General features: G+C 51.0%; 1 protein-coding gene across 3 annotated transcripts in view; it reads left to right on the top strand.

Annotated features, from left to right (window-relative positions):
• Positions 1-19,641, top strand: part of CDK18 (cyclin dependent kinase 18) — a 68,218-nt gene that overhangs the window by 36,504 nt on the left and 12,073 nt on the right. For 2 of the 3 annotated variants that reach the window (XM_073319787.1, XM_073319786.1), the window contains 5 exons: positions 1,437-1,592; positions 14,635-14,780; positions 15,012-15,137; positions 17,760-17,816; positions 18,961-19,075. In XM_073319787.1, the coding sequence (XP_073175888.1) occupies positions 1,469-1,592; positions 14,635-14,780; positions 15,012-15,137; positions 17,760-17,816; positions 18,961-19,075 (568 nt within the window). In that variant the 5' untranslated portion in view covers positions 1,437-1,468. The remainder of the gene's footprint in view (positions 1-1,436; positions 1,593-14,634; positions 14,781-15,011; positions 15,138-17,759; positions 17,817-18,960; positions 19,076-19,641) is intronic. The other variant, XM_073319788.1, reaches the window with a different exon arrangement.

The raw sequence follows: 19,641 nt of genomic DNA, 5'->3' as shown, positions 1-19,641 counted from the left end.
TTCCCAGGGCCCACAGGGAAGCTGAACATATAAAAGAGCAACCCCAAGGCTGCTTTAATTGTACACACAGGGAGCTGGGGCAGGCTCCTGCCCAACCCCAGAATACATGGGGCAAAATTGTGTCCCTACTGAAGCTAATGGTAAAACTCCCATTGACATCAATGGGGACAGGCTTCTCCTCTTGAGTTTTGGGTTCAAATGCACCTCAGGCTGTGAATGAAAACGAACATGGTCCTATTCCAGAGCCTGTGCTTGTCTCAAAGGGATCACACTCCTGACAGTCCCTGCTTAGGAGCACGTCATGGTAGGAGGGTTTGCGAAGTCCTGAATGCGCTTGTTAGATGCAGGAAAGAGTCTGGAGCCTTTCATCGTTAGGTCACAGGTTCGAATTCAGTCGAGGTTGGCGTCAATCGAGAGTTGTTACAGTCTGACAACTGTTTGATGATGGGCTACAGTGGAGAGCATTGCTAGGTGTCAGGCTGTTCCCTAATGAAGGGGTGTTCGTAGTGCAAACGATACCTTCGCTGACTCGTTCACTTGCTAAGCGGGAAAGAGTGTGACTGAGGTCGGCACGCTGCTGCCACGCCAGGGGGCGAGGGGAGGAGAACGGGCTATCATCTAGCACCTATTGCCTGCTTTGTCCAATGCCCTCCCTGTACAGCTCCGCGGGAATAAACCTGGCAAACGTAGATCCACTGGGTCCGGGTCATGTCCCCCAGCTACTCCCAGACCCTTCAGATCCGGCCTGATTCTGTTCTGCAGCTGCTGACAGGTAGAACTGGCCTGTGGTGGTTATTCCCTGTGGAATTCTGCTGCTTCGTCTCACGTTATTAGACGGGTGCCACAATCCATCCTAATTACCCTGCTCAGTCACAAGTGGCTTCGCAGCACATCTTAGCCGAGCTGACAGTGCTGCGTGCAAGAGGGGGTCAGTATTTTAGGCATTTGCTCTTCACTGCCGTGAGGCAGCGCCAAGAAGGGAGGCAGAGGCAATCATTCCTTTGGCTTAGCATTGAGGATTCACGCTTAGGCCCCGATCCTGCAAGCTGAGCCGTCCGGACAGACCCCTGCAGCCAGGCCAAGTCCCACTGAAGTCAGTCGGGCTGTGCATGGGCACATGGGTTCGTCCGCGAGGATCTCGTGATAGGATCAGTGGTTTGGGTCTGACCCAAGGCCTGCTGAGTTCAAGAGAAAGGCTCCTAGTGATTTCAGTGAGCCCTGGATCAGGCCTCCTGTTGGTAAACTCATCAGGAGCACAGACTGTATCTCGGGCTTGATTTTCACCGAGTGCTCTCAAGTCCAGTCAGTCAGTGCTGCAGGTGCCCGACACCTCTGCAAATCAGGCCCTGTGCATCTGGCTGCAGCCCCGAGCGGCGGGTCCTGCGTGCAATCCAAGGCCTTCAGCCTACTTTCCTTGCTTTCCCCCTTCCTTCCAGGGCCCTGCCGTCTCGCCGCAGCACAGGATACAATGAACAAGATGAAAAACTTCAAGCGGCGGTTTTCCCTCTCCGTTCCCCGGACAGAGACCATCGAGGAGTCACTAGCCGAGTTCACAGAGCAGTTCAACCAGCTCAACAACAAGAAGAATGAAGGTGAGAGGCCGGCAGGTTCATTGTGCCAGCAGGGGAAACCAGTCCAGATTTGGCCAGGATTCCCTCCAGGCACAGATAGTTGGTGCAGGGTCAGGATTTCTCTCCACTTGACCTTTAACTGTCTCAAATGGGCCCAGAAAAGCAGCACAAATAGTGTGTGTGACCTTGGGCGAGTCCCTGGCCACTCTGTGCCTCAGTTTCCCCATCTGTGAAACAGGGGTAATACCTCCCCAACATTCATTCCTTTATGGGGAGCGCCGTGGGTAGAAAGTGCTGTTAAAGAACAAAGCATTATTATTTTTACATCTCAATACACATTAAAGACCAGAGCAAAAAGTGGGGGAGGAAGCAGCTCTTCTGCTTAAGGCCTGCGCTTTGTTAAAGCATGGGGCCCCCTTCTCCTTGCCCAGAAATAGTAGCAATTGGCTCAGGCTCTTTGGCAGGGCTCAGGCTTTGTTCACATGCACAGCAGTTCTCTCTCCTCACAGCAATTGTCTCAGGCTTTCTGCAAACTCAGCCACACACCGCTTCCTCATTTCACTCATTTACGCCTTTCTCTGCAACTACAACAGCTAGAAACGTCCTTTTAAAAAAAAAAAAATCAAGGCTGAGACCCTAAAGTAATCACCTGGCTCCTCCATCCAGCCGTCTGTTCTCTAACCTAAGTGTAGAAGAGACCCAGCAGCCCGTTCTAGAGATGGCTTTCTTTCCTCCTTGGCCCAGCTCCCTGCCCCTTGGCAGTGCCCGCCGCTGCGAACAGATTACATCCCTTCGCTTGCATCAAGCTGCCGGCACCTGCACCCCCCCTTAGCAAGCAGCCACACTCGATGCTCATTAGAAGCCATGGTGCCTGTTTGCTCCCCCCACACTGGCAAGCTGACGGGGCTATAATTAGGAACAAACCCTTAATTACAGGCATGAAAGCTACCGGAATGAAACGGTGCGAGGCTAACAAAGTGCTGGGTACTGACAGCAGCAGCTGGCTGCACCTTCCTCAGGGGACATCAGCCCTGGGCTCTCTGGCCCTTGGCTCGTTATCGGTGTGCACCAAACCCAGGCTCTGCCATATAACAAGGCCGCTACTTTATGAGTTCTCAGGCCTGCTTGTGCCTGGCCCCCTCCCCTTCACTTTTCAAACCAAGGTCTGCAGCAGCCCACTTGTTCTGCCCACCCCTGCTGGTCAGCACCTCTCCCCATGTGACCTGGATGGAATAGGAGCGAGGGCAGAGCTGAGTACGCAGTTGTCTCCCTTTCATGGGCCTTGAGTCTGTCACCTTCTTGACAGGTTTCAGAGTAGCAGCCGTGTTAGTCTGTATCCGCAAAAAGAAAAGGAGGACTTGTGGCACCTTAGAGACTAACCAATTTATTTGAGCATAAGCTTTCGTGAGCTACAGCTCACTTAATCGGACGCATTCAGTGGAAAATACAGTGGGGAGATTTATATACATAGAGAACATAAAACAATGGGTAGCTCACCTTACCTGATCACTCTTGTTACAGTGTGTATGGTAACACCCATTGTTTCATGTTCTCTGTGTATATAAAATCTCCCCACTGTATTTTCCACTGTAAAATGGAAACATTTTACACTGTAAAATGGACACATTTTTCACTGTAGCTCACAAAAGCTTATGCTCAAATAAATTTGTTAGTCTCTAAGGTGCCACAAGTACTGCTTTTCTTTTTATAATATTAAACAGTTAGCTCCCACTGCACAAGTACTCCTTTTCACCTTCTTGAGGATCCCTGGCAGGAGAACCTAGTACAAGTCCAGGGATATGTCTGTGTCCCCTATGTGGCAGGAGAACGTAGTACCAGGCCCAGGGATGTGTTTCTGCCCCCCTAGGAAACAGAAGCCCCCAGTAGCAGGCCCTGTCTGTATTTCCTTCCCCCTGTTAGAGGCAGAAGAGCCTGGCACCAGGCTACAGTTTGCTTCCCATGGTATGTAGTAAATTCCTCACCCTGCAGCCTGTGCCCTTCCCATGCAGTACAGCCCAGATATGGTGCCCATCTCCACTGTCCCCAGTTCTGCGTCATTCCGTCGGCTTCATTCCCTCACTCCCATACAGCCTGCTCCTTCTGGCCCGAGATCTCTTGATTAAGTTTCTCACAGATTGTAAACAAGCCTGTGAAGTCACCTCTGTGCTGCCCTTAATCTCCTTCCCCTGAAAGCTGCGGATGTTATTTATTAAGCGGCCTGACAGCTGTATTTGTCTGAAGTGTCTCTTCAACCCTGCACGGATGGCATTTAATAAACCCCTTGCTGCTCAGAGCTCCCTGCCCACAGCATTGTGCCATCCAGCATTGGCAGGGGCGGGCTCAGCAGGGGAATGCTGCATACAGATGTACCAGGCTGTCTAGCACTGTATGGGCTTGATCCACAGCTCACTGATGGCAAAGGACACCCTTCTACACATTTCAATGGTCTTTGGATCAGGGAGGAGGCCATGGTTACTGCAGGTTGGGGTTCATCAGGAAAGGGGTTGGTTTGCTTTCTTCTGGAAGGGAATCGAGCCAGGTTTGCTCCCCAAGTTCATCTCTCTAAGGGGAGACTGGGAAGCTTGTGGGCGCTAATACAGCTGGCTGCATGCAGCTGCACCATTGGCAAATGCCTCAGTCTGGCCCTGTTTTACAAACCTGGATGCACTAAGCCTTCTGTGAGGTCGTTCTCATTATCCTGATTCTACAGATGGAGAAATTGCTGCACAGAATGGAGCAGGGACTTGCCTATGGTCATGCAGCGAGTCAGTGGCAGAGCTGGGACCAGAACCCCAAAATCATGATGTTGGGTCTTGTGCTTCAGTCACTCCTCCAAGCTTCCCCCTGTGTGGCCCAGGCCCAACCATTACCGGGTGTGTCCTTTTGATACTGTCCCGTATGGTGCAGTTTAAATATTCCTGCTGCCCGCATTTCTGAACGAGCCTCCTGGGCTCTCTCTGCCCGTTCTGCGTGGCAGGCCTGAAAACAGGGTGCGTTGGTGTCTCCTCAGGTGAACGTGTGCTCAAGGACAACACGTGCAGGGAATCAAATTTCATGCACTGTGGAGAAAGCTAATCATTGCAGGGATCAGGAAATCATTTTCCTTTCATCGCGCTGCAGAGCTGGCCGTGGGGATTATTTAATTATTTTTCCCAGCCTCGGCCGCTGCTGACAGCAGGTTATTGGAACTGATAGACACAGAGGTAGAATGGCAAATCCTGTGGGGGGCGGGGGACCCCCCCAATAACCTGTCACTTAACCAATGAATGCTGCAGCCTAAAGGGGGGGTGTTACCATCTCAGCGCTGGTGTTTTCCTTTATTATGAGCCATATCACTTGTCAATTGACCCAAGCTCTGAGACTCAGTGCCGCAGGGCTTGTATTGCAGTGTAGACATACCCAGAGAGTTTAAAGCCAGAGGGGACCACAAGATCAACTGCTCTGACCTCCTTTATAGCAGGCCACCACCACCACCAGGCACCTGCCCACTCACTCAACAACCAAAGAGAGACCCATGTATGGCAGCCTGCAGGGGACTAGGGCTTACAGCTGGATAGCGCTTGTGTAGACAGGCTGCTAACAGCTTTGCCTCCCTATTGCCTGGACTGGCCCTGAGCGATGTTAGGCGACGTGGGCCTGATTTTCAAAAGCACTCAGCGCATTGGGTGTGAGTTAGATGCTGAGCTCTTGTGAAAATCCAGCCATGAGCATCTTAAGGAAAGCAACGGGCGTGCTGAGTGCTTGGGAATCTGGCTCTGATTTAGGGGCCTAAATGAGAGCCCAGTTGTTTGGAAAATCCAGCCCCAGCTGTGGGTGCTAAGTCCTGGGAAGTCTGGCCCTGAGCTCTTTGGGAAACCTGGCCCTATAGCCATTAAAAACACCCATGCTCTGGCTGTGTGAGCGCTTCTAACATTGCTGCCCTGCCTAGAGCAGCTGTGGGAAAGGCCGAAGAGAACAAAAACAAGGGTGTGAAAAGCAACATAGGGCCCTTAAAGGTCACTTGGTGTGACCCGCAAGCTGCCCTGAAGGGCTGGCATGGGGGATTCTTTGCCTGGTGTACAGCCGGTGTAGCCAGCTTTACGCCAACTCCTCCTGGCACTGGAGGTGTATCAGGCCCATCTGGGGGCTGGAGGGGCTGTGACAGAAGCCAGAGTGCAGTGCACGCCGTCCATCCCCATCCAGCAGAGTGGTCCCTAGCAGACCATCCCAGCTAATGTAAACTGGAGCAGGCCTCACTTGGTCCAGTTTGGCCCCCAGCCCCCGCCCCAGGAGCAGAGGAGACAGAGAGTGGCTTAGAGGCACATTGCTTCCCAATGTGAGCTATAGCTGAGGCTTGAACCCCTGATATTTAATGAAATGCCGGGGCAGAAAGATGCCAAGGGGCTCTTTCTCAGTACAGTCAGTAGCCCAGACAGAGCTGGGCTACCCTTAGTCTTGGGGCAGAAGGGTCCTCCTTGCCTGGGGTGAAATTCTCCCAGGACCATGCCCTGTGTGATGGGAAATGAAATCCCAGTGTCTCTCTCCCTCGCTCAGGCTGCGCACGGAGGCTGATGAGGCAAGAACTAAAAGCAAACAGCTCCCTGGCTAGGTACAGTGGTTCCCGGGGAATTTCACAGTCTGGAGGGGAGGGGGCAGTTGGGTATATACGCATGATGAGATAGTGAGTCCTCTGTGCCCTGCAGAAGCTGCACCTGAAACGTCTCTGTCCTGATGCTGGTGCTGCTTCACTCCCATATCGGGGGCTTTGACATTCCAGGCACCCCCAGTCATGGAACTCAGAGGTGGAAGAGACCCATCGGGTTATGCACTCCACGCCCCACAGTGTTCATAGGAACACAGCAACTCCTAGAGTCCATCCCGCCCAGCCTCTTGTCTCTGACAGTTGCCAGCACCAGCTGCCGTAGAGGAAGGTGCGAGAACCCTGTAGTTATGGGATAACCTGCCCCCATTGTGTTCCTTGTGCATTGTCCAGTCTAGATTCAGTGTCCCAAGCAATGGGCTTGCCCGGTCTAGGAGATCTCACCCTCTGGAAGCTGTTCCTGCTATTCAACTTAAGCTTCCCTTTTTTCCTCAGAGTCCTCCCTGTTATTGTTGACCTTGTTTTCAGAGGTGCTGTGCCCCTGCATCTCCCATTGGCTTTTATCGGATTTGGGGGTGCTCAGCATGTCTAAAAATCCGGCTGCTTTAAACCCCTTTGTAACACATTAAATAATTCCCTTCTGTGTGGCCCTTGCACACTTCAGCTGCTTGTAGACTCCTATCCTCCTTAAGCCACCATGCAGCCAAGCTGATACCTTTGTGGCTCAGATGAGGATTCAGAGAGGAGACACCCCCCTTCTCTCTGTCTCGGTGCCAGCTTGTATCTGACCCTCAGGAGCCCTCAGCTGCAAAGGCCCCATGTCTGCAGCAAATCCTGTTTCCTCAGCGGCTTAGGAGCATGCAGTTGCAAAATATTTATCTGTTGTTAAAAAAGCAAGGGAGGGAAAATGGGGGTGAGGGGCTGGAAGGAGTTTAGGAAACAGTTCGTGCATCCATGTGCTGCATGATGTAGCCCACTGGCTGGAGCAGAGTGGCGGCCAGGAACTCCTTGCTTCCAATCCTAGCTTTGACTCTTGACTTCTTGTGTGCCCTTGGGCATGCCCCTTTACCTCTCTGTGCCCCAGTTTCCCTCTCTATCCAATGTGCGTGATACACAGTGGGGTTGTGAGGCTGAGTTAACATTTGTAAAATGCTAAGTGCTATACACAGGGCTGTGGCTAGGCGGCTCTCTCCCTCTCCAGCTACTTACCCCTGGAAGTTAATCGCAGTGGGATTTTGACATGTTTCAGCGTAGCAGCCGTGTTAGTCTGTATCCGCAAAAAGAACAGGAGGACTTGTGGCACCTTAGAGACTAACAAATTTATTATTAATAAAATTTGTTAGTCTCTAAGGTGCCACAAGTACTCCTGTTCTTTTAGTGGGATTTTGTTTGCACTGGGAGCCTGATTCCCCATTGTCCTACACCTGGTGCAGTGAGGTACAACAGTGCAAAGTGAGTGTACCGGGCTACCAGGCTTTACCTCACATTGCATTGTAAATGGAAACACAAGATATAAAGCAGGACGGAATCAGGCCCAGGTTTTTACTGTGCACAAATCATGCCGCACTGGTGTAAGTCAGAATCATGGTTAGCACAGCGCAGCTACCCGCGTGGCTGAAAGCCTTGTCATTCTGGTTGCAAATCCAGAGTCACTCCTGATTTGCAGTGGCATTAATCAGAGGCAAACCTGGCCTTTGCTTTGCCTTGCCTCCCAAGAAACAATGTATCGAGGGTGGAAAGAGGCTGAATGATCCAAGATCTGAGTGGGGCTCAGCCTTGCAAGCTTAATGGAGATTTAAGAGGAGAGTTCACACTTAGCGAGGTAATTAAAAGTTGTAACTCAAGCAAGCAGTGGAGGGTTTTGGCCCCTTTCCCCGGGAGATCAAAGCTTGTTTTGGCAGAGGCAATGTTTAAATGTATTTATAAAAAGAGAGAGAGAGACTCGTCTAAGGCAGCTGCAGTGTCTGCCATCTCGCTTTAATTTGCTTTGATATCCTAGGTAGCCTCATTATTCTCCGGATGTCGGAGCCTGCTGTAATCCACATGAAAAGCAGAGCGGAATCAAACCGGCCCTGGCTTTCACTCACCCAGAGCCTGACATCATCTTCAACCAACACCCAGGCAGGGCGGTGAGCCCGCAAATGTCCCTGTTGGAGCGTCCCCTTTCCCTATGGCTGCAGTTCACTTCCACGCTGCACAGGCACCTTGGGGTGGAGGGAGTGGCTGCGTGCATGTGACCCACTTTGTCTAGCCCAGGGGCATTTGGAGAGGGCCAGATTCCAGCCTTCATTGCAGGGTCTGCGGGCTGAGATTCAGATCCAGGTCGTCACACTTGGCTCAATCCGTGGCAGATCCCACGCTAATTTCAGTGGGCGGTTTGCGCAGAGAGCAAGGGGCGAATGCAGCCTTGATGAAGTAACCGCATTTTAAAGGATGCTGTCCTTTGCCGTCACGTGCAGCCCCTCCCCAGGACAAAATCTGCTCCCTTTTAGCCCAATGCTCCTGCAGTCGGCTCTCTTCCTTCCCCATCCTCTTTTCTCTCTTTCTCTCCCTCTTCCCCTGTCTCTGTGAGTCTTCTCTGCTCTTCCTTTTCCGTGTCCTTCCTTCCGTGCTGCAATTCACACCTTCCCATGGCTTTCCCACCCTCCCACCTTCTTTCTCATTCCTTCTGCTTGAATGACCAGCCGGGAAGTAGTTCCTGTTGACATTGTAGTGAGCTTTAGAGTTGTCACTCCAGTGAAATCAGTGGGGAACTGGGCAGCTCACACACCAGAGAGCTGTTGTATCAGGTATCTGCAGACTCAGGCAGATTTCAGTGTGTCACTTTACACTCGCTTCTCATTTGGAAGGTTTTCTTCTCAACCATGGGGGATAGAAACTTACCTGGATCCTGGAGAACCTGAGTACGTCACACAGGCCACATAGATACATTGCGCAGGTTAGGTCCGACCTGCAAGCCATATGTTCAACACCCCTGCCTCAGTGACTGCCCCGGGGACTCTAAATGTATGTCTGCACTGCTGTAAAGCACCCAGGGCTAGCCTATGTCAGCTGGCTCAGGCTTGTGGGGCTCCGGTTGCAGAGCTATAAAACTGCAATGTAGATGGTCGGGCTAGAGCCCGAGCTCTGGGCTTAAACCCAAGCCCAGATGTCTACACTGCAATTTTATATCCCCGCAATGAGCCTGCATCAGCTAACACAGGCCAGCCACGGGTGTTTTACTGCAGTATAGACGTACCCTGACAAATGCGATCTGCCGCTTGCTGACCGAAACAGGAGTTCTCTTTTAACTGAAACAGTAGGGCCCAGGTGTTCAGAGCCCAGGCCCAAGCCTGGCTGATGACCTGTGGTGTCTCTGTGGCCAGGTGCCCACTGCCCAGGCATGCATTCGTGCGGATCCTACAACAGAGCTGGATTAAGGCAGCCTCCTGGCCCTACAGTCTGAATGCAACAATGGTCCGGCTGCTTCCGTCTGGGACAGTCCCCTTCACTTGCAAGGACTCGGGCGTGAGATGGAAACCAAGTCCCTCTGAATGGACTTGGGAGGAAGGGTCTCTTGGTACCTTCATCCCCCTGAGTAGACTTATGCAAATCAGCACCACTTCAGGTGCTTCCACACCTCATGGTGGGTTCTGATTAGGAATCCTAACAGACAGAGGCCAGACAAGAGCCGAGAATCCCTTGAACCCTTGGCACCCTTATTACACCAGTGACAGTGGCAGGGAACCACATTTGCCCAAAACCATCCTCTCTTCGGGTCGTTCATCTGCTGCATCTCATCCGGGAGATGGGCTAGTGAAGCCAGCCTTGGCTGTGCCCTGCTCTGATTAGTGCCCTCCGAATGTAGCTCTCTTGCTGATACCCAGCGGTGAGCTGTCCAAGTAGATTGAAGTCAATGCAGTGAAAGCCGCGTTAGAAATAGCAGAGGGCTGTTTCTGTGCAGCTCTCGGCTAACGGTGCCTCAGCAGGAGGATGGCCGAGGGACGTGCCCTGGGCAGCTGAGCCGAGTGTATTTTGGTCAGGAACTCTCCTGCTGACATTTAGCCTTCTCTTGCTGAGTTATTATGTATGGGTGGGCACTGTTACTTCGAGTGTTACATCCCCGGTGGATTCAGCAGTTAATAGGTTTAATACAGAGGGTCCTGAACTAGAACCCAGATCTGAACTCCCCCCTGTTCCTTCCAACTTTGGCTATGGTCAGAATCAAAACCTGAATCTGAAGCTTAACTTCTCCTAACGTCAGGTCATTTGGATTTGGGGTGCTAGTTTGGCCCATTCTAGTACTAGGAGCAAGCCACACATTCAGATCGGGGGAGGGGGTTTAGGTAGAGCCCCATTGGGTTTGGGCCCAGCTCTGTTTCTGTGGACTACAGATTGCTAGATGTTAAGGCCAGAAGGGACTGTTCTGATTATCTAGCCTGACCTCCTACATAACACAGGCCAGAGAATTTCACCTGGTAATTCCTGCGTCTGGACCAGTAACTTGTGGTTGACGTGGGGCATCTCTTTAAACAAGGCATTCAATCTCGATGTAAACTGCAAGCGATGGACAATTTACCATATCCCTTGGTACAGAGAACTCCTTGGCAGGTGAAGCTTCCCTGTCATGCAGCACAACAGAGAGAGAGAAAGCCCACAGTCTCCTTACGCTGCAGTAGCATAGTGGTTGTGGACCTGTTCCATCTGCATTACAAAATGCTTGCCAGGCAAATGCTTTCCAATGACTTCCGTTGACAAGACACTCTCAGCCTGGAGCAGCTAGCTGCCTTCAGCCTGTGGAGACACAGGGAGCGGTTTGGTGGAACCCGGGCCCCTGCAGAAACATTTGTGATTCAGTACCACTTGGCACCATGCTAGAGGGCCGCTGTGGTGACATGCAGCCCCCCAGCAGCAGTGGCAGCAGCAAGAAGATATTAAGGGGAGTTAGGGCATCTTTGCATGCCAGGACACTTTCCGGACACTCCTAGTTCCCCGGGCTCACAGGGGAGGGATCTTGTGGCTGATACACCATGGCAGGTCATGAGATGTCTCCCTGACTCATGCTGCAAACAACCAGTGGAGCTCCCAGGGAAGGGAGCAGCTTGCCAGTGCCTGCTCTTGATGTATAGCATTTTCCTAATGCTGTGGTGCTCTGTGCTCTTAATGGCCATGCCCCTTCATCCCACCCCCCGCAGCACTGACCCTGGTGTTTGTCGCGTCAACAGTTTATCCTGTGCAGAGGGTAAATTGCAGTGTAATAATAATCAGTATTAATGGTGAGCCCAGGCTGAAACCTCAGATCTCAACGTGAGGGTGTTTGGAATTTGAACCCTGGTGTGAAATTCACTAATGGCTCTTAAGGATAACTGTCAGAGGGCAGTAGATCCCTGCATAGAAACGCAGAGCTCTTCTGCTGATTCACACGAGCAGCCAGACCAGGTGGGTCCTACTAGCTTCAACCAAGGAATACAAAAACCTTGGAGTGTCTCTCTCATAAAGCAGAGAGAAGTAGGGAAGGGACAGAGGCCCTGCAGGGCGAAAAACAAAGGAAGGGCTAACCTCAGGAGGAAGCTTGGGCTGAGGGATGTGCTTTGTTCTTAAGAATAAGGGAAAACCCCAAGAAAGCAGGGTGAGCTTGGGACACGGTCTTTTCTTTTTTTTTTCTTTTTTTTTTATAACTGTTGTTGAAACCAACCCTTGAGCCTATTCCAGAGTGATGTAACTAAGCCCCATCCACAAAGGCTTTAACAGTGGCCAAGGCAGTGTGTCTGGGCCCCGGAAAATGTTGTTAAGGAGGTTGATGGATGGATCTGTTTCGTTGGTTTTATGCTGCCACCCGTACCTGTAGTATCTGGGCGCCTGCCAGGTAAAATCAGTAGCAGTAGTGAAGTCTCTGGTGGCAGCAGTCACCTGTCACCCCTCTCTGAGCTCTGCTGCCAAAGAACAGTTGGCGTCCTTGTTCCTGCCATGTCATGTAGACAGGTTAGCAGTATCTTGTGCTCCACTGTGTCAGAGGCTGCAGAGAGGTCCAGCGTTGCGAGCATTGGGATCTCACCTCCATGGTCCATGACCACAAGAAGGTTGTCTTCTAGTGCCACCAGAACTGTCTCGGCTGTGCCCTGGCTTCTGATGGGGAGACATCTACGTTCATGGCTGACGTTGCATGCTGCTGGAGTTCGATGATTACTACTTGCTCAGTTATTTTGCCTAGGAATGGGAGGTGGGTGACGGGAGGGTAGTTCGAGAGATCTTCAGGGTTGTGTGATGGCTTCTGGAGGATTGGGCCAACTATGGCATTTTTCAAGGGGTTTGGGAGGTGTGTCTCTCTGAAGGAGACTCTGACTGTTTCCATTAGTAGTGGGCACAGTTGTTCTTCACTAGCTTTTTCCAGTGAAGGGGGGCATGGGTCCATGTCACAGGCTGTGGGCTGTAATATTTTCCTGGGCTGAAAGAAATGGATCCTTAAACAGCTAGAGAGCTTGGGCTGGGCTGCTGGAGGAGTTCAAGAACCGGGTCAGAAAGGAAGCTGTGTCTGTGAAGAGGGCATTTACGCTTGAACAGCAGGTCCCCCATTTCTGGCCTCTTTGTTCTTCTTGATCTGTTAAAATGCCAAGCTCACTTGCAGCTCCTTCTTGCTAAAGGTGACAATCCCTGTGGCTGGCTTGTGCACCCATTACTCACGCTGGTGGGAAGTTACTATTGTTAATTGTATGACAGTAGAACCTAGGGACTCGAACTGAGGTCAGGGACCCATTGTGTTAGGGGCTGTACATGCACGTAGTGAGAGACAGCCCCTGCCCCAAAGACAGTACACTCCAAGTAAACAAAGCGTAGGGGGGATGCAGAGGCCCAGAGAGGGAATTGGTCACACAGCAGGTCAAGGACAGAGCAGGGAATAGAACCCTGGTATCTCTCTGTCCGACTCTCCTATCAACTCTGTCACCTAATGTGCAGACCTTTCTTCCCCTCTCTTCTCCCTCTCTCTGTTTCCTCAGCGAGCTGAGTTCTGTATCAATGACTGGCTTGTGTGAAAGGCTGTCTGTGCCAAAGGCAGTCGCCTTGTGTTGTATCCATGCCCTCACTGTGGAAGGGCCTGAAGACATTGTCATGTGTCTGCTGAAAGTCTTTTGTAAGGGAGTCAAATTTCTTCCACTAATCCTCGCAGGACGTTTTTGACTCCTCTTTAAATAGCCAAACTTCATTCAGAAACATCTAATTAGCAGAGGCCTTGTTTTGAATGGCTCTCTTGGAAATAATGCCCCTGCGAATTTGGAGAATCCATCTCACAGGGATTCTGGTGACCTGTGTTGAACTCATTAAACGTTTTACTGAGCCAGGGTCTGGGTCCCTGCGCTCCAGAGCTTCCTAGCAACCAGACATTAATTGCAGACCAAGGAGGAATTAAGTGCAAGCCTAAAACTGGAGTCCTGAGGGAGCTTTGTGGCTTATTTTGTTCTGATTTCCTGCTTCTTTCATGGCGCCTGGGACTTGATGATGCTTCAGACTTGTAATCCTAAGAGAAGGGTTATTATTCGGAATCTCTTCAGCCTTCAAGAGGGCTGCTGTGTTTTAGGACCATTTCCCAGGACTACGTAATCTGCTGAGACGTAACGGGCTGGGGCTGGGGAACTCGTACCTTCCTCGGGAGTCTGCTGGTTTTATTGTGCAGTAAAGGACACTCTGTCTGCCCCCCTTTAATCCCATAGGTCCTTTGCTCAGAATCGTTCAGGTCCCTGGGAGTGAATAATGATGACAGTACTGCTTGTGACATGAGCCGAAGCTGCTCAGCGCCAGAGAGAGAGAGCCTTGCTCGTGGTGAGGAGTAGGCCTCGTTGAAGCAGGTGGTGCTCCATGTAGGGTAGGGTGCTAAGTAGTGTTTCCTCCCGCATAAAGCACTGGACTGGGACTCAGGAGACCACAGTTCTATTTCTAGCTCTGCCAGTGGCCTGCTGCAGGACCTCGGGCAAGTCACTTTGTCTCCCAGGGCTTCAGTTCTCCTCATCTGTACAATGGGAGTAAAGCACTAGCAATTAGTACTGAAAGGCTATCACAGCCTGCCCCTGAGACTGCAAGCTCTGTGGGGCAGGGAACAGTCTTTTCAATCCATGTGTATACAGTGCCTAGCACAGTGGAGCCCTGCTCCCTGACTGGGGCCCCTAGGCACCACCTCAGTTGTAACAGCAGAGGTGCTATAGTTAGTAGAAATCCTTAGCACTTCTATTCACTTTGCAAACACACATTAGCTCCTGCAAGCTCCCCCGGGGATGTAGCAGTGTTGGCCCAGTGTTTTGGAAGGGAAACCTGAGCTGCAAAAAGGTGAAGGGACTTGCCCAAGGCCACAGAGGGGGTTGGTGTTAGGGCACGGATCAGTGTCCAGGAGTCACCTCGCTCCCCATCCTGTACTCAGACTCATCAGTGGAATGTGATTGTTCCTTGTATTGATTAATAGTGGCCTTTTGGTGCCATCCAGTCTATCCACTCTGTCTCTGCTTCCTCTCTCATCAGACCTGGCACAAGGGCACCTGCAGCTGGGCCACCTGGGCAGAGGTTTCCGGGCAGAGCCAACCTCCATTTCCCCCTCGGAGGTGGAAGGCCAGTCCCCGAAAGCTGTGCGCTACCGAAGGAGCAACCAGCGCCGCTTCTCCATGGAGGCAAGTCCTGGGTGGGGCTGCACCTGTGGTGGGGGGAGGAGGAGGTGCATGGAGAGGAGCTCCGTGGTTCTCATAGGTGGGAGGCAGTTGTCTAGGACGTGGGGTGGGGGGCATGGGGAGTATGTAGGCTGAGGTGAGTGGCTGTCAGGCACTGCTCCCTGAATGTCTGCTTAAGATTCTCAGCTGTGTCAGGTGCTTTAGACACTAACTCTGTGCTGGCCCTGTCTGCAGGATGTCAGCAAGCGGCTCTCCCTGCCTGTGGACATCCGTCTGCCCCCGGAGTTCCTGCACAAGCTGCAGATGGACAATCCAGAGTTCCCCAAGACCTTCAGCAGGATGTCTCGACGGGCTTCCCTCGTGAGTCCCTCAGCTCAGGGGGTCTGGGTCTGGGGGGAATTGTGTCAGGCCCACCACACTGTGCACGTATCCCACTGCTCGCTGCTATGTGTTTAAATCCTCATGCACTCGTGTGCAAATTCCCATGTGAATGCCCATCCACCCACGTTCCCACATGTGCACATCTCCACGTGTACACACTGATGCAAGTAAATCGCTATTGCACACAACCACAAGCGTAAACCATCACACACTCATGCCTACACTTGCGTCAATCCTCACCATGCACATGCTCGCACCTATGTGTGCAAATCCCATGTCCATGTGCAGTGCAAATCCCCTGCGCCACATGTGCCCACACCCAGCTGTGTAACTCCCCACGCCTGCCCCTCACATTCGTACACTCCCACGTGCCCACACTAAGGTTTGATTCTTTGAAAGGATGGGGACTGAAAGCCACTTGGCATTTAAGAAGCACCTGCTGGCGGCCACCGCTTCTCGTTAAAATGCGAACGCTGGAAAATAATGAATTAGTCTTCGTACTAATTTCGGAGTTTCACTTTCTGTATAGCACAGCATTAGCATGCATGATGACTACAACACGGTGCCTTATTTACGAATATGCCAGCATGCTTCCTAGGCACCAGGAACACTCAGTGTTGCCCAGTCACTGGGTCCAAGGCCTTGGCAAGCCTTGGACAGATATCTAGCCCCAAGTGGGAAGAATGGTGTAAGCTGGTGTACTGACAGCACACACCTACTTGTGCAGTCTCTTGTGTCTATTGAATAACATATACCTGGGTGAAGCGAGTGTGCTATAAATATTAATAATCCTGTCAATGAATAATGAGTGTTTCTGTAAAACTCTCCACGTGGCAGTGTGCCATTCGTAGGCTGTCAGATCATGTCCAGCCTCCCTCACATTCCAACAGTCACGGTATTAGGTCCACCAACTGTGCAAAATAGACTGATGTCGCTGCTCCTGTGGGAGGCAGATTGGTCAGGGGAGTGGTAGTGAAGCTACTGACACCATTGACCTCACAAGTCCCTAGTTCAAACCCACCTCGTGTCAGCAGCTAGACTGTAAGTTTCCCTCCTCTGTGTTTTGGTGGCTTGTGTAAAATGAGTGGATGGAAAGGGTGCTGATTGGAAAATGCGGGGAGGAAAATGCAGGGAAAATGGCAGAGAAGCCAGAGAGACTGACCTCCGTTCTGTAGTAGGTCGGTTCCTCCTGGATCCCACTTGTAAGGGGGATTGTGTCCCTGCTGCAGCCCATAGATGAATAGTCTCCAGGACTTGCCACCAGTTTAAAATTCACCCACCATTTTCCTGTCCAACTCCAATCAGACGACCATGATGTTCTTTATTCTGGGAGACGATGACAAACTATTTCTCTGCTCCGTGGATGGTGACTGCACTGTTCCAAAACTCCCTGTCGAGTGACAGCTGTCTCTCTAGGACCGCCTACTGATGGAGAGATGTATATGGCATGTGTTGTAGTGATTATTATGGTACATATCAAAAAGTGGAAACCCACTGAACTTCCCTGAGATAAGAGTTGTGTTTGTGACTGTCCTGTACGTAAACACGTACCAGGTGTGTGAGAGAGACATGCTAGTTATGTCACAGGAACACCTATCCATGGGATTCTTTCGTCGACCTAGCAGTATGTACACTGGGGCTTAGATTGGCTTAGCCACATCGCATGGGGAGCGAAATTTTTCACAGCCCTGAGCAATGTAGTTAGGTCGACTTAATGTTATAATGTAGACCACGCCTCAGAGATAGTCCCTCCCCCAAAAAGTTTAAAATCTAAATAGACAAAGGCGGTGTCATTTTCCCATTGGGAAACTGAGGCACAGAGAGGTTAACAGACTTGCTGACGGTCACACAGAGAGTCTGTGGTAGGAACTCAACCCAGGTCTCCATCCAGTGCCTTAACCGCAAGACTACCCTTGCCGTGGTTGTGTCTATGATAGTGTGTCTCTCAGTATAACTTGAAAGAGTGACCATTGCAAATAGGAAATGTCTCTTTCCTGGTTGGTTTGAAAAGTATCTGTGATCAAGGAATGGCATTCTACTGAAGATCAGATATGTAGGAATTGACTTTTAGCACAAGGAAGGGGCTGCCTACTTGATGTGATCCTAGGGTAGGTGTCTTTGATGAAAGCGGCATCACTGCATTAAAAAAAAAAAAAAGCTCATGTTTAAATTCAGACTTAACTGCTCAAATACCAGGCTGACGGGTGAGGAAGGGACAGATGGACAGAATGATCATGGAATCGTAGCGATAGGAGCAGTGGAGGGCAATATTTCAAGCCACAGTCATTTTGCAGAAGAAGACACTTAGCGCAGTGATGAAGTTAATAGCTTGCGTCATAGTTCCATGGAAGGAGAAAGCAGGTATCATTTGTTTCTTTTAAGCAACCAGTCAGTTGTGGTTTCTCTGTGATTGATTGGCTGCCTGGCTGCTCTCCCCTGCAGATAGCAATAAACATTGTGTATCTAGAACTGCTACCTGCCTTGATTTATCTCCCCCCAAAGCTCATACTGCCCAGCCTCCTTGATGTGACCTTCAGCCGCAGGGCTAATCTTTCCTCGGGAAGGATATTTCCTGCTGATGTTCTTCCCTTTTCTTTGCAGTCGGACATCGGATTTGGGAAGCTGGAAACCTATGTTAAATTGGAAAAACTGGGGGAGGTAAGGAGAACGTGAAATCAACTCAACATTGTAGATGAAGTTAAGAACAGAGCCCAAGCTGCAAAGGACAGACCCACAGCCAAACTTCCTCAGCATATGGGAGTTTGGTCCTGGCCCAGTGTGAGTTAAAAGTAACAAGAAATACTCAAACGTAGCACTTGCAGAGTTCTTTTGGGCCCAGTCGAAAGACCATTGAAGCTGACAGGAATCTTGAAGTTGACTTTCAGGGACTTTGGATCAGGCTTTTTATCTTCAAAGCAATTTACAAACACTCTGTACAACCCCGCCCCGCCCCCTGTCTTGGGTAGTTAAGTGTTGTTCTCATTTTACAGTGGCAGAGAGGTTAAGTGATTTGCCTAAGGCTACAGAGGGAATCAGTGTAGAACTCAGATGTTCATGCTACCCAGGATTGTTCTCGCGCCAGTAGATCATTCCCACCCTCTCAAACTAAACTCTTAAAGGGCCATTTTCAAAGAATGGTGCCTAAGATGCACCCACAAAGCCCTTGGTTAAACAGGCAAAAGGTTATCTGGCTGCTTAGATGGCTACTCTAAATGCAGGATTGTATTTTCCATGCTGACAAATTAAGAGGTTGCCTTCTGAGCTCCAGCCTTGAAAATCTGGCCTTCAAGGTTTAAGCCCAAAACATAGACTCCCCTCCCAAAACTCTGGGTTTACAAAAGGTGTTAAATTGTGCAAGGTAATACTGTATTTACAGGAGGGGAAATTACCACCTGATCCACTGGGTTACCAAAGTATGACATTGAGTCCTATGAATATCTTACTGTATGTAACAATCCCGACCACCTTTCGTCAGCCGGGATCGACAGCATAGGTCTCTCCCACTTGAGTTAAAGGAGCAGCTCCATTAGATGGTAGCAGTAGTAGGTTATTACGTTCTACGTTAACCAGCCACTGGAGAGGGATTTAGCCAGTGTGCACAGTTGCATTGCTACCAATGTCACCAGTGGTTGTAAAATTATCCTGCCCTTGTTTTTCAATCCCTTCCATCTAAAGATAAAAGGCTCCCATGGACATTGGTTTGTGGTACATGCAGGGTGTCAGGTGCTCCCCTTAGCAGCCCTGCTCACATGCCATCCAAGTGTGAGTTCATGAGCTGCATTTCTCTGTCCCTTTCCCACAGGGCACCTATGCCACTGTCTTCAAGGGGCGCAGCAAGCTAACTGGGAACCTGGTCGCTCTGAAGGAGATCCGCCTGGAGCATGAAGAAGGAGCACCCTGCACAGCTATAAGGGAGGGTAAGGGGCAGTAGATGCTTTTTGTGCTAAAAGGCAACACACACAGGGATGGACCACAGCTCTGGAACTCGTGAGTATAAAGGGTAGCAATTTATATCCGCTTACCAGATGGCGCTGCCTCAGTGCATGGGGCTAAACTTGATGCCTTCTCAAGATCCCTTCCAACCTGACATTTCTATGATTCAAATGAGCCCATAATTAAGGCTATGTTTTAGTCACAGGTGTTTTTAGTAAAAGTCCTGGACAGGTCATGAGCAGTAAACAAAAATTCACAGCCTGTGACCTGTCCATAACTTGTACTATATACCCCTGACTAAATATTGAGCAAAGGGGCTGCAGGTGGTCTGGGGGGTGGTCTGGGGACGCCCCTGGTGCTGGGGGTGGTCCCGGTGGCGGCACGCGGTCCAGGACCCCCGCTGGTCCTGGGAATGGGGGCCGGGCGGTCTCACTCTGCTGGTGCTTGGGCAGGGAGGGTTGGCAGGGCTGGCAGGCTCCCTACCCACCTCCATGTGTCCCTGCAGCTCCAGTGGGAGGGAATGCCAGGGGGCTCCACGCGCTGCCCCTGC

This window comes from Lepidochelys kempii, chromosome 21 (genome assembly GCF_965140265.1).
Source record: "Lepidochelys kempii isolate rLepKem1 chromosome 21, rLepKem1.hap2, whole genome shotgun sequence".
NCBI lineage: Eukaryota > Metazoa > Chordata > Testudines > Cheloniidae > Lepidochelys > Lepidochelys kempii.
The sequence above is the reverse complement of the archived record's forward strand: the minus strand, read 5'-3'. Positions and strand labels throughout refer to the sequence as shown.